This window comes from Scleropages formosus, chromosome 3 (assembly GCF_900964775.1).
Source record: "Scleropages formosus chromosome 3, fSclFor1.1, whole genome shotgun sequence".
Lineage (NCBI taxonomy): Eukaryota > Metazoa > Chordata > Actinopteri > Osteoglossiformes > Osteoglossidae > Scleropages > Scleropages formosus.
Window position 1 is genome coordinate 3,230,407 of NC_041808.1, and position 14,749 is coordinate 3,245,155.

Sequence of the window (14,749 nt, forward strand, 5' to 3'; positions counted from 1 at the left end):
TGGACAACTGGACACCAGGCACACGAAAAACGTGGGAAGAGAGGACAGAGGACACTGATAAGTGCACTCCAAAGCTACCTTTAAAGGACTGGCAGGAGAATACTAGGAAAAAGCTACTGAAGTTAATCACTAATCGCTTACTTGGCTCCCAGGGTCCACCTCCTGACCCCTCTCTGCCTCCGTTACTCAGGAGACTCCGAAGGTAGGCCAAGATGCCCACAAATGGGACGAACACGGCCTTGAAGCTCCAGTTCGGGCTCATCAACCACGAGAACCGCTATCTGACGGCCGAGGCCTTCGGCTTTAAGGTGAACGCCTCGGCGCCCAGCATGAAGAAGAAACAGATCTGGATGCTGGAGCAGGACGAGCAGGACAGCCAGGTTATGTACTTGCGAAGCCACCTGGGAAGGTACCTGGCTTCTGACAAGGACGGCAAGGTGAGCTGTGGGGCGGAGAAGCCCGAGACAGACTGCCGCTTCCTGATCGTGGCGCAGTCGGACGGCCGCTGGGCGCTGCAGTCGGAGCCCTACCTGCGCTACTTCGGCGGCTCGGAGGACTACCTGTCCTGTTTTAGCCAGGCTATTGGCGAGTCGGAGCTGTGGGCCGTACACCTGGCCCTGCACCCGCAGGCCAACCTGCTGAGCGTCAGCCGCAAGCGCTACGCCCACCTGTCGCGAGCCGAGGGTGAAATTTCGGTCGACAGCAACATCCCCTGGGGCGTGGACTCCCTCCTCACCCTCGCGTACCTGGACGGCAGATACTGCCTGAAGACCTCTGACAATCGCTTCCTCAACCATGACGGCAAACTGGTGATGGAGAGCAGCCGTGGCACGGGCTACACGCTGGAGCTCAAAGCTGGCAAACTGGCTTTCAAGGACTGCGAGGGGAAATACCTCACCCCCATGGGCCCGACCGGTACCCTGCGTTCTGGACGCTGCTCCAAACCTGGCAAGGATGAGCTCTTTGAACTGGAGGAGAGCCACCCGCAGGTGGTATTCCAGGCAGCCAACAACAGATTTGTATCCATCCGGCAAGGTAAGGAGCACGATTCGGTCCATCTGACTGTTGCACCTGTCTTGTGGGTGTCAATAGCCCTGTGCAGTGCGGTCCCTGTTAATTACCATGCTTTACACATTGTTACCACACATCGCTTTGAAGGGCCTTGCTCAGTATTTTAAAAAGTACATCCGTTCAGCTTGGAGAAAGGGGAGGTCATACTTGGAACCACCAATGGATGGTTTTTTTATATGCGGTACCACTTTAGAAACAAATACAGCATCTTAGTTCTTGTTTGAACCACGTGGGCACTTACTCTGCACCCCATGAACATGGCTTTAACTTTGCTGGGACCAAGGCGGTTGTCGAGCACTCCAAGCCTACTTTTCAAAGCACAGGTAAAACAGGTTGCTCAGAGGAGTTTGGGATGTCCAGAGGAGTTGTAACAGACATCTCACGCCACTTCTTCTCCAATACTGCAGGCTGTAACAAATAACTGTTTCCTCAAAAGGAAAGTCAAGAAAATGAAGTGTGGATATTGCAGTCGCAGTTCCTCTTCTTCCTAGAACATGCCTCATTTTATGGTTGATGTAACCAGAGCCAAAAACAGTTGTTTCTCTGCTGCTACACATCCCCTAATTTAAAGGTGCCGGTTGAGCTGCTTTATGCTCTGAAGTGCATTTTTAAAGGTTTAACCTTTACGTGCTGAAGGCTCAAGCACAGAAGTGTGGTGGCATTCTTCTTTTGTGGCTTTTTGGTTGCTCTGGTCTTTCAGCATCCTTTCAATAACTAAGCCGACCAATAATCATGTCTTCATCAGCCTTACTGCGCAGCCATCTTTGGCCCACAAGATTGTACCCAGGAGCGCCCATGTAGCACATGTATAAGAATCTCCAGCCTTCCAGCCCTTGGGTTGTGCACTTCATGCAGTCTATTTCACACACATGCCACCTCCAGTCTGTCACTCTGAAAGAGGACTATCGACAGTTCTGACATTTAAGCTGTATTATAATAATGTCATAAATAATAAGACTATCAATTATAAGCTTAGTGTTACACTTTTTGTTCATCATTGTGAGTTTCCCAATGGATGACCTATGATAAAATCCCAGTGCTCATCTTGGGCAACCATTAAGACAGACCTTTCAAACAGAGATTCTTGTCACTGAGCTCATGTAACATAAGCCTCCAGAAGTAAGTTTAGCCCCATCTCATTGTTCTTGGATCCATGTGCGGAGAACTTCCGACAGCAGAACTGCAGCACGATGGAGGAACCAATTGTTTTCACTGAGTGGTTTTAAGTCAAAGACACTGTCCTGCTCTACACGCTCTCTGTCCAGATTTCAAAGGAAGAGATGATGCAGTAGTGTGGCAGTCGAGAGCAAGGGGGAGCCTCAAACCAACTGTAAGAAAAAAAAATATGAAGAGGTGAGATGCAATGAATAATGGATCAGACAAGGCATTTCAGTAATGTGAGGGTCTGCTTTCTGAAACACAAGCTCCAGGACTGTCCTTTATGAAGGAAGGAGCGTGAATGGCGCAATTATGCACAAGTCAGAGGGTGCAGGGAAAGCCACACTGGAAAAGGACAAAGCAATGTGTGAAAGTGTCGCTAGAACACAATAGGTGGGGAAAGGAGGCAGCTGCTGAGACCAGCCAGCTGTACGGAGCTTGCCGGGTCCTCACAAACATCGCATGGCCAGAGACAGTGCACCGTCAGCGCAGGTGGACACGTCTCTATTGTACAGTCATAAATCAACGACTTCGTAACCTCTTTCATGGGTAACAAACTGAAACTCTGTGATTCTGCAATGCACATGTACACTTTTAGCGTGAGTTTTGTATCTTCAGTGCTTGATCTGCAGAACAAAATGAACGTTTTCAGTAATCTCACAGCCCTATGATTTGTTTGGGCATAATGAAGTGACTGAGGTTGGACATCGAGCTGCATGGAAAGAAACAAGCAGGAAAAGTAGGGTTTACAGTAAACAGTATTCAAACTGTAGACCTCCTTTCTCAGCACTAATCCACTGAACCAGCCATGGCTGGCTTTGAACCACCTAGTTCTTTACCCACTAGAACATCTGCTGCCTTAACTCAAAGCATGTTTTTATTAATGGTAAACCAAAGAGCTTCTGACTAAATCAAGACTGTGAGAAAAAGTTGAAAGGTGAAAGATCAGGGCCTCCTACAGCACCACTGCAGGGCGTGACTGGTGTTGACTAGTTGAGATCTGCCAGTCTTGGATCAGCTTAGCTCATTTGAATGAGTTGTAGTTCTAGAGCCATCTGACCAATGTCATCCACAGGTCAGAACATGTGGCTTCTTCTCACTGCTGGATCTCCAGCCATCTTTGTCTTGGAGTGTCCAGGTATCAATGAGAGTGTTACAACAGTGACCGCTGGCTACCAAAGCCAAAATACAACCAATGGAGGATCCATCACCAATAGGAGGTGAATGCCTGTTTCTGTGTGCCAGACCTGCAGCTGCTGAAAGCAATTTCAGTGAATTAATGACAGTAATGGGCTTAGTGGTTCATTATTGCCAAGCGTGTGGAGATGATGGAGGGCGGGAGCGATGACTTCGGACAGGTCACGGTAATGTTTCTTAATCGTTCGCGACGAACGGAAGAATTCTGCCCTCATTAAACTGAAGTTCCTTAAGCCCAGCTGCCACACCAGGTTATTAATGGGCTTACAGTAAGCCAGCCCAAAAGGAGTGAAGGAGAGGCCTGAATTCCAGAGCTGTGGCCCACGGTCATGACTGCAGCTGAACGGACCTGACAGTTGGCTGGGGTCAGGGGTCAGGGTTTATAGGGCGCCTGTCTGGTCCTGAGCGAACGCTGAAATGTAAAACAAGTCTGATTGCACTGCAAGGGGCCCGAAGGATCCGTTACTTTATCCATCATCTGTTTTTCTTGGAGTGCGCTGATCAGGCTGATAGGTGAATCGTGGATGAGCCTTGAGACTCAAAGGGACAAGAGCAGTGCCCATTGTGCAGTCCTGCTGGCAGTGGCCAAAGAAAAGAAGATGAAAAAGAGGGAGAGGGAAACAGGAGTGAGAGAACGAGGGACATCGGTTCAGTTTACCATCAATTATTGAGCCTCGGCTCTGAGCAGCTTGCCGATGAATTACCAATGCCTTCTCTTGTTTTTTTTTGGCTGGCTAGCTTCCAGGCAGGTCAACATCAGGAACTGGTAAGACAGCTCCAACTGTGGATTTGATTTTTGTCCCAAAAGCACACGCTCCCCCGGACCCAGATCCATTACATCACGGATCACTGCTGAATACCTCGCGTACTCTTTTCTGATGTGCCTGGGGGGCTGTATCCAATCTCAGCTTTTGTTCACAAATTCCAGCCGTGAGCGTGGCAACTGTTTCTTTTTTTCCACAAACACACAGGTATCAGTCTGCTGGTGAACTAAGGTAACAGGAGATGCTGTGATCTGTGTTTGCTTCAGAAGGGCTTCAGAAAGTGTTCCTGCTGACCACTTAATTTAGTCGTGCTTATTAAACCGTTCATTGTATAAATCGCACAACTCAAACGTTATTAAACCAAATTAACGTGTTAGTTCAGAGTTGAGCAGAAACTCATAGGGAAGATATTAAAAAGCCTATTGCAGGTGCATTTATGCAAATAAAACTTTGTTAAAATTCATGAAGAATCCTTGCTACAGTACTGGGCTTTACTACAAATTGCAGCAAGCTGTCAACTAATGCATTTAGTTGAACTGCGCCAATGAACGGCTCAGCCAATGCAATTAATTACAAGGTCAGACTGAACAAAGACCAGCACGGACAGAGGGATGCAAAGACGAGGATTAAGAGCTGCTGAGATAATGCAACCGGCAGGCATTCGTGGTTGAAGTCAACTATGAAGTGGCAACCAGGGTCATGGCACGGAACTGGATTTCAGTGTGAGGAAGGAGTGCAGATGAAGCAGCAGTCACCAGGAAAAAGAACACATAAACGGCAGTGTACCAAAGGTAAGCTGGCCAGGTCATTGTAAGGTTTTAGCCTTCTAGATTTACCTCAAGGGACCCTTTCTGACGAAGGAAAGCTTGCCTATTTGGCTAAGTCAACATGCCTTTTTTTTTATAGGTAGCCTTCTGTACTTATGGCACACTGGATGGTATTTTAAGAGAACATTTTTACTAATGGAAATGGTAGAAACACTGATCGCGCTTACTTATCCCTATGACTGCCTGTCTAGCCTGTATGCATAACTTGGGAAATAATCTACCCTCATAGTTTACAAGAACCCTGAAGTTCCTCTGGACAGGCACATCTGTCAAACAACAAACAGAAATGACAAACCCCACAAATATGCGTTTCAACAAAGGAAACAGAACACTGCGTCTGCGCAAAGAGGAGAGCATTTGCACCAAATGACATGTGGTCGCTGACGGACCACGCCCTGCGCGAGGACTACCATATGTACCTTTATGCAGAGGCCGTATGTGTTCCGGGAGATTAGCTAACGTATCCAAGCCCGTCCCTCTCAGCACATACTGAGCATTTGTTTCTGCTCGCTAACTTTTCCTGGCCTGGGATATAAGTGATTGTAGAGGCAGTGCGCAAAGCTGCTTAAGGGCACCTGTTTCGTGGCTATGCATTTTGCTGCGGAGGGGGAATTACCAGTGATGAGATGGAGAGCGAGGCAAGAAGAGGGGGTGGGGGCGGGATTTGTGCAGTAAAAAGGATTAGGAACGCAGAGGAGGGATATTTATGTAGGATCTAATCTGAGTATTGGTCGACACAATCTGCCAAAAATGCTTTCGTTCATCGGGTCCCTTATCTTGTCATGCGTTGCTTGTTTACACAACAAAAGTTGTGTGCATGCATACCGGGTGGGCATGAATACCTAGCAAAAATTCCGCCTTCTGCAGTCTGCTTGAGTGAAACTAAAATCGGGGGTCCGAGCTCAGTACGTAGCATTTACACTTGCCTTCCCGCGCAGAAAGTCGGCACTACGGGAAAGGTGTGCCGTCACTGGTCAGAGCCCAAGACACTTGGGATAATCCCTGAGCCCCGGGAGCCGACCACGGTCCACGTGCAGGCCGTGGCATCGCCCCGAGGGCTTATGAGGGCACCGCAGACTGCACGGCACGCATTTACTTTACTGCGACGCCCCACCCTGCTGCACAGGGTCGTCCTGGCTTTTAATCAATCACGAGTCACCGCTGAATCATTCATGAGCCCCGCCGGTTTGGAAATTCATTAGAGGCCGCCTCGCCAGAGAAGTCTGAAGCCTCACTCGAAAATGAATTCATTTGAATATTTGGACCTGGCGAGGGCTAATCAGTTAATGTATGCTAAGACGTTCTTTACCCCCCGCTGAAGTTCATTCGTCAACATCCGTTGTCCGTGTGTCCTTAGAAAAGTGCCAAAGACCGAGCGCTGATTGAAATCAGCTTCCTCAGGAGCGCACAGCAAACCAAATCTGCTTGTTTGATTTGGTAATGCAGTTCACAACGTTCAGGATTCAGAAGTATCCACATTGTTAGAACCCCCGGTCTGCACCATTTATATTCCATATTTGCTGATTTGTCCCGATTCTCTTCACTATTCTCCACAACTCACATAGTACTTATAGGTATAAATCACTTTGCACCTCTCGCCAAAACTTCCTGTCTGTTCCATGGAATACGTCCACTGTGCAATCCAGTTTTCTTTTTTCTATTATACCGATCTGATGGAAATATTAAGCAGAGAATTTCAAATTTTAAATTCCTAAGGTAAAACTTTCAAGAATGCATATGCAACGTACAAAACGACAATATATGAAGGGCTACTGATACCGCCCTTGTGCGTTACCGCGGCACTCCAAGCAGCTGCCGACATGCGAATGCATCGGAACAATTGTGTTGTTGATGTGTATGTGTACTTGCACTTGCGAATCAGAGTGTGCCGGACACCATCGAGACAAGTGCACTTGCACGCCTATGTGTTGAGCTGGACAGGGGGTGTCAGTTAAACTGTCACTCCTGGGTCCAACAGCAGACAGGCCCAGTGGGGGGGTCCTGGGCACAGCTGTACCAAGGTCGCACCCCTGCGGGAGGAGTAGGAACAGTTTGAAAAAAAAAAAAAAAAAACTGTCCCGCACTACGTCCTACACTGACCGTAGCTAGGAATCTTTAATAATCATGAGATGTGCAAGCAGTGAGCCACAAAAAAAAAAAAAAAAAAAATCACTGAAAATGGACTTTGTGTCGCAGGTTGTTTTGCAAAAAGAGCAGAACTCCAGGTTACTTGTGCTGTGTTGCAGTCCTTTGCACATGGAGAAGAAACCCAGTTCCTTGAATGACAGGGTGCAGTACCCTCTTTATGTAGCAGCGTTTCTACGGCTAGCGTACCAGCCTTGTCTCGATATGGCTTCTGCCCTGAGTAAGATGTACCTTTTGCCATTGTATAATCTGATTTGTTCCAGCAAATATCTGGCTTCATATTAAGCATGAAATATGTGAAAAACTGAAATACACAGGCACCCTGCCTAAAGGCCTATGCTGAAGGAGTATCTAAAACACTGTCATTTGTGACAGTACATTCTTAAAAGATGTCTGGCAGGACAACAGCTGAAGGTCACATGATGAAGTTGACAGTGCAGTAGATCTCCAGCCTTGCTGACTTTTGTTGAAGCCGCATGGTGCACTAAGTGCCGTCGAGTGAAACGGAACTCATGGCAACCAAAAACTTGGTTTTTATGGTAAAGGAGGGCACATGGAAGTAGTTTCACGTTGCCTACTTCCCCACATGCTGCTGGACTGCAAACAGTGGCAGAACATGCAGACTTCACACACCTAAACTGGAGTCGAACCTTTGCCCAAATGTACAGCTCAAGCACTTGGATGTTATAGCAATGCCAGGAAAAGCTTAGACTAAACAAACAGAAAGGAGTGCCATTTCTGCTATGCAAGCTAATCACCCCGGCATCTTATCTTCTCCACAGGGGTGAGTGTCTCAGCCAATCAGGATGATGAGACAGACATGGAGACCTTCCAGATGGAGATTGACAAAGAGACCAGGAAGTGCATGTTCCGGACCAAAGGGGGGAATTACTGGACACTGGTCTCTCATGGTGGTATCCAGTCTACAGCTACAGAAGTGTGAGGATCCATTTTTGTTCCCTTTGTCCACGCAGATCACTTGCCTCCATCTCCTAACCCCACGTTCAACTCACCTTCGAGCAGCTGCACTGCATGGATTACACAGCGCTGCCACTCCAGAAAGCCCAAATGTTAGCTGAAGATAATTAGCAGTCCTATAATAGGCCATCTATTTTGGGGACAGATGGAGAAAGAGCTTACTTTGTCATTTGCATGCTAAGTTCATCCTAATGTAAAACAAACTGACCAAATAAATAACGATGAGCTTCAGCCACATTAATGGACTGGGGAAAGAGACAGTATTTTGTACTGTTAACAAATACACTGGTATTCCCTAGCAGCAGCATCAATAAACCTAGAGAAGAGGATTGCATTTCCACCCCAACATTCGATTCATGCTCTGTCCTCTTTGGATGAGCTGCAGTTGTGCTTCACCATCACTCCGCAGGTCTCTTTTACACGGGAGGAAGTACTTAGCCTAACGAGTACTAAAAGTCTGCTTTCATATACTGCCGCCCATCAATTCCAACATCTTCAACCGCAGGGCAGCCAACACCATGTTCGAGATAGAGTGGCTTGGCCGCAGGGTGGCCCTCCGTGCCAGCAACGGGAAGTACGTCTGCACAAAGAAAAACGGGCAGTTGGCAGCTGTCAGCGAGACCGAGGGTGAGTGCACACTGAGCTGGGTCGCCCGGGACCTGCCCATCTCTGTTCTGCACAGCAGATTTCTCAGTCACAGTCCTTATAGTCCTTTTCAAAAAGAAAAAGCCCCAAAAAAGCCCCAATTAATCCAGTAACAACACATTACCTATCGAAGTGTCTGCAGTGCTTTTTCACTGTGTTTTGGGACTACAGTTGGTTTATGTTGGAAATCAGAAATGCATCATGTGTGGCACCTCCATGTAATGGCAACTCTAGAGGCAACCAGCTCACAGCTCTCAGCCAGAAGCTCCCTCTTCCATTAGCTTCTGTTTTGGCAAGACACAGCAGAGGCACTCCTCTTGAGTGGGGCCACAGTTCTGCAGTCTTTCAGGCAGTGCTGGATTTCCCATTAGGCTCTGCAGGCACAGTGCCTGCAGCCTACAACATTTTTAGGGCCTATGAAGGAGGGAAATAAATTTAAATGCAGGAAAAAACACACACACACACTTTCTGAACCGCTTGTCCCATTCGGGGTCACGGGGAGCCAGAGCCAAACCCGGCAACACAGGGCGTAAGGCTGGGGGGGGGAACGCACCCAGGACAGGACGCCAGTCTTTCGCAAGGTACCCCAAGCAGGACTCAAACCCCAGACCCACCGAAGAGCAGGACGCAGTCCAACCCACTGCACCACCGCTGCCCTCCTTGCAGGAAAAACAAAGGAAAAAAATGTGAGACTGAAATTTAACTACAACTTCTAAATCACATTTCAAAAATACAATTCCACAGTTTCTAGGTATTTCCCGTTTCTTTCTTCAGCTTGCCCATCAATCATGTAATTTAGCAAGAGAGTATTTAAAATGCAGGGGTGCGGTGGCGCAGTGGGTTGGACCACAGTCCTGCTCTCTGGTGGGTCTGGGGTTCGAGTCCCGCTTGGGGTGCCTTGCGACGGACTGGCGTCCCGTCCTGGGTGTGTCCCCTCCCCCTCCGGCCTTACGCCCTGCGGTACCGGGTTGGCTCCGGTTCCCCGTGACCCCGTATGGGACAAGCGGTTCTGAAAATGTGCGTGTGTGTGTATTTAAAATGCATGATATCAATCAACACAATTTATTTCCGTTTACCCCTCTCTTTTTTTTCAAATTTCGGAGTGAAAGTGCCCCCAGGACCATAAACCCGAAAATCCAGCCTCTTTGAGAGTCAGACGGGCTCAGTCAGGTGGTTCAGTGCCTGAGCTGGAGCAAAATTTTGCAGATACTTTTCAACAATAGATACTTCTACCAAGTCACAAAGCGGTTTCCCCAGTTGTTATTCAGTATTAGGTAAACCTGGTCTTCTCCAACTCCTGCAGAACACAAATACAGGCCAAATTAACTAAAATCTCAATAAGTTCCTTAACTGCCAACACCCGATCTCTTGTTGATAAATCCCTCAGCAAATATTGGAATGCATTCAAAATACATGTATTCATTTAGCTGACACTTTTATCCAAAAACAACTAACAATGTTAAGCTACCTAGAATTACTTACCTATTTATACAGTTTGGTAATTTTTACCGGAGCAATTCAGCATAAGTGTCTTACTCGAGGGTACTACAGTAGTAGGCAGGATTCAAACATGCGACTTTCACAGCAGAAGGCAGCAGCACTTTCCACTGTGCTATCAGCTGCCCCACATAAGGTGTGAATGGAATTTTGGAAGGCAATTAAATCTGTCACACTTACTTAGTTTTTCTAGGCAATGCTTTCTTCTTAGCTACTGACAATTATTTACCTATTTATACAGCTGGGTAATTTTTACTGTATCAAATCATGATAAGTACCTTGCTCAAGGGTACTGGAACAGGAGGTGGGATTGGAACCCCCATCTGTCAAGTGCAAGGTGACAACTCTAAACACTATTCCAGCTGCTGCCCCATTTGTAGATCTCACATACAGACAGACCTGGGATCATGCAATATAATGGCATCATCTTGTAGGGTCCCCTAAGGTGGAGGTCACTGGGTTGAGATGACCAAACAAGCACGTCTAGAGGTGCCACGAGATGCCAGCTGGAACTCTTGCTTTTGACGTCAACTACCACTGAAGTATAGCCAGTTTCCCGTCCAAAGCTCTGGCCCAGATGCTAAACCCCACCACTTGTTCTCAAATACTTTGTGTATTTTATTTTTCAGGAGAGAATGAGCAATTCCTGTTGAAGCTCATCAACAGGCCTATCTTGATCCTACGCGGCGAGAACGGCTTTGTGTGCCACCACAGGAACTCCAATACACTGGATGCCAACCGCTCCATCTATGACATCTTCACACTGCACTTCAGCGATGGTGCTTACCACATTAAAGGTCAGTGCTCTGCACACACAGCAGCTGTTGCTGTCATGTCAAAATTATGAAAACTTGCAGCACTGAAGAGTAATTACACCTTTAAGAACCGTTTTTACAACTTTGTAGTACAAAGCCAGTTTAGCTCTGCCAAAAGTATATCAAATTAGGAAAAAAGGAAAAGCAGCCACTCCTACCTATAAAATGGTTAATGACCAGTGGATAACCTTTGTTGTTCTCTAGGTGCCAACGGAAGGTTCTGGTACGTTTCAAGCAGCGGTCTGGTGTGTTCTGACGGGGACACGCCCGAGGATTTCTTCGTGGAGTTCCTGGAGCACGGGCACGTGGGCATCAAAGGCAAGAATGGGAAGTACCTGCGTGGAGACCAGGGTGGCACCCTGAAAGGTGACGGTGACACTGTGGACCTTTCCACGCTCTGGGAGTACTGACCCATAGTGGACACTGCAGGAAGTGTTGGCCCCTGGCTCAGGGAATGGAAAGACATGGTGGGATGGCGTTGCCATCTCAAATGCATGTATCCTTAAAAGAGGAACAAATGACAGGAATTATTCACCTGTATGTATATTTATTTTTTCAACCAGCATTTGAATAGGCAACAAGGTTCATTTTTGTCAACCAACTTCATCCATGACATAATACAACTTAGGTTCTGGCTTCGACATTTAAGAGTATGTATAGCTGAGCTTTTAAGTTAAGGGATGGCAGTTCTGTACAAACAACGATGGCTACTGGAGAAAATCAAAGCAAATACTGTTTTTTTTAATCATATTTTTACTGGCCTATACCTTCATGACAAAATACTTTCATGATTTAACTTACCTGCGTTTACAGCTCAAAGCCCACTTTTGCACAAAGCTTACAAGAGTCATTACATCATCACTCGCAAAGGTATGATCTGTTATGCCTATCATCCTCATTTTGCACCTGTAACAGAAACAACTTAATGAAGACTGTATAACTTAAAAAACGGTAACCGCTGCATCTTGTTCCAAGGTGCTACAGAGCCACTATGGTATCTTACCAAGGGGCCTTAATCCCCCAGGACCCTGCCAACCTTTCCATCACCCCATCCTTACCAGGTTTTATCAACCCTGATGTATGTAGGTTACCTATCTGAGGCAGTTTACAGTATGAAGTTACAGTCAGTGTTGCGACAGAAGGCGAGCAATGGACTCAACGGCGGTGAGCAACGGCACAATGGCCGAGGTCCATGGGAAGGACTATCAGGTTCCCCGGGAACATGAAACGTTGCAAAACCCTCGTGATGCACTCCAGGAATGAGGGGAGTGGAATGTCACCCGAGAAACCGAGGCCTGTAGTTTAACTAATAGAATGGTCAATGTTACTTAACAGGATTCGATTAACCCTTCGGGGACGTTGCGCTCTATTCTTTTAGATGCTTTGTTATTATTTTTGTCTGAAATGTTTCTGAAAATAAAAAATGTCCTTTCTCTGAGTTATCTGTCCATTATCCATTCTTGTGGTCATTGTTTTCGCCAGTGGTCCTAACATATAGCAATTGTATCTGTTAATTACCTTTTTTATAACACCAGTGCTGATGGCAGATGACATCAATGAGAAAAATGATAAAAATCTTTATATTTCCAGGGCAATTATCAAAACATAAAAGAACTACCCAATAGCCTAGGCTTGCTCACTGCTATCATTAATTATATTAATTAAATGTAATTATTAAAATGCACAATTGAATAGGCACATTTCTGTATCTCAGTGTTAATTATTTTAAAAAAAGGAAAAAAAATCAGCTATGTTATAAAACACTGCTTTATTTCACTATAATATATATGGCACAAATGCAGTTATTAGCATTAGCATCGATTGGTACAGCATTAGCAAACCTCGTTATTTTTCACGACGGCAAAATACTCTTTTTGTAAGAGCTGAAAACCCTAATATGTTATTAGAGGGAAATATACAATTTTTTTCCCCCAGTATGTGAGGTTTAGATCTATCCATGTAGTATAAGAATTTTCCCGCTAAAATCGTCGTTGTCACTGTTTTATCCTCTACTGGGACTCTTGGAAAAAAATGTGCCTGAGAAAAATCAGTGTTTGCTCTTCGTTCTCTTTTCCATAAGATGTCAGTGTTCCCACAGTTAATGATACAAAAACGAAGTAAAGTGTCGAAGTTAGAAAAAAGTTAGCCTAAATAATATCGTCTGTTCACATGATTATTAGCGGAATAATTCTTACTCTTCAAGAGTCTCGTCAATGGAAAATGACGTCTTTCTTTAAGTGACTTATAGTCGGGGAACCGAACTTTCTCTGTATTTAATGTGTTTTCGTCAGTATTTTCAAAATAAGTCTAAACGCCCCTGTTTAACGGCACACATAACGACACCCCACCACTCACTTCCAGCCCGTGAGAGTCTGACGAGCTCAAAACATTAACGCTCAGTAACGGTTCGTCGGCACTGCTGCGCATGACACGTTAACTCGCGCTGTACGTGGTAATTTTACATTCAGAATTCTCCTCTCTCATTGGTTGATTTCGCTCAGGCTGAATGAATGAAGAAAAGTGACAGCTGAAGGTCACCGGAGCTCACCTGGATTGCCATTCACACGTGGACACATCAGACTGATGTAACATACACACACAGTTTTGAATCACCGGTTCACCCGAAACACCTCTTGACTGGGATTAAATCCACACGAATACAGGAACAACATGAAAAACCTAGAGACCAAGCAGGGCTCGAACCCATGTCCAGTTGCACAGCCCAGGTGCTGTGAGACACCATGTCAACTTGAACAGTAAGCGAAAATTCATGTCCATTCTTTCCATTCCTTTCTTCTTCTTCCTTCGTTTCCATTTATTAACCCCTTTGTTTTGCAGCAGAGAAACACAGTATCCTAAGTACATGTGTCTGGTTTGAGGAGCGTTTGTTAATTATACAGTACACAGTAGGTATGAAAGCTGAACACAGGTACACATCCATACAGTATAATAAAGTATATAATGAAGGGAAACTGCCTTGTTTTGCTCTTACAAGAACTAATGCAAAGCATAGAAGTAGTTGTGCCCATTTAAATGGATTTGGATTTTGTGATATTTTACCATAAACGGGTGTCAACTTTGGGGCTCGAGAACACAAATTTTTACAATCAAAACTAATGGTTATTACACTTTTTTTTATGAGAATTCACTTTACAAAAAGTTTACCAGGAACACCTTACATTTGTAATGTGAGGGAAGACTGCCTGTCAAACAACTTGCATCACATTGACATTGATTCGTTTAAATGATGCTTTTCTCCAAAGTCACGTAGAATGTTAATTTACCCATGGTTATTTACCCATTTACACAGCTGGGTAATTTTACTGGAGCAATTTAGGTAAGAACCTTGCTCAAGGGTATTACAGCCAGAGATGAGATTCAAAGCTGCAACCTCTGGGTTCTAAGGCAGCAGCTCTAACCCCCCCACTACTAGCTACCACTTTATACCAGCAACAATGTTCATATTCCTGTACAGTTCAGAAATGCATAGAGTACAAGTAGTTTTAATTGTACTCTATGTATTGAGTACTTGTGATACTCATGATAAAAGGTACAATGGTTTAAAAATTCTCTTTTGAAATCCTGTATTTTTGTTTCAAAGTCTCAACTCTAGCTGTAGTACCCTTAAGCTACTAACCCAAAACTGCTCCAG

At 45.6% G+C, this 14,749-nt stretch overlaps 1 protein-coding gene across 2 annotated transcripts; it reads left to right on the plus strand.

The window, feature by feature from the left end:
- The first annotated feature begins 212 nt into the window (after positions 1-212).
- fscn2b (fascin actin-bundling protein 2b, retinal) lies at positions 213-11,580 on the plus strand. Of its 2 annotated transcripts, none has more exons than XM_018736353.1 (5): positions 213-1,035; positions 7,945-8,101; positions 8,646-8,767; positions 10,912-11,079; positions 11,302-11,580. In XM_018736353.1, the coding sequence occupies exons 1-5, from the start codon at positions 213-215 to the stop codon at positions 11,505-11,507; spliced, it is 1,476 nt and encodes a 491-aa protein (XP_018591869.1). In that variant the 3' UTR covers positions 11,508-11,580. The 2 variants fall into 2 exon arrangements, with proteins under 2 accessions (XP_018591869.1, XP_029106490.1); XM_029250657.1 differs by having other exon boundaries at positions 8,646-8,755.
- Positions 11,581-14,749: the final 3,169 nt, after the last annotated feature.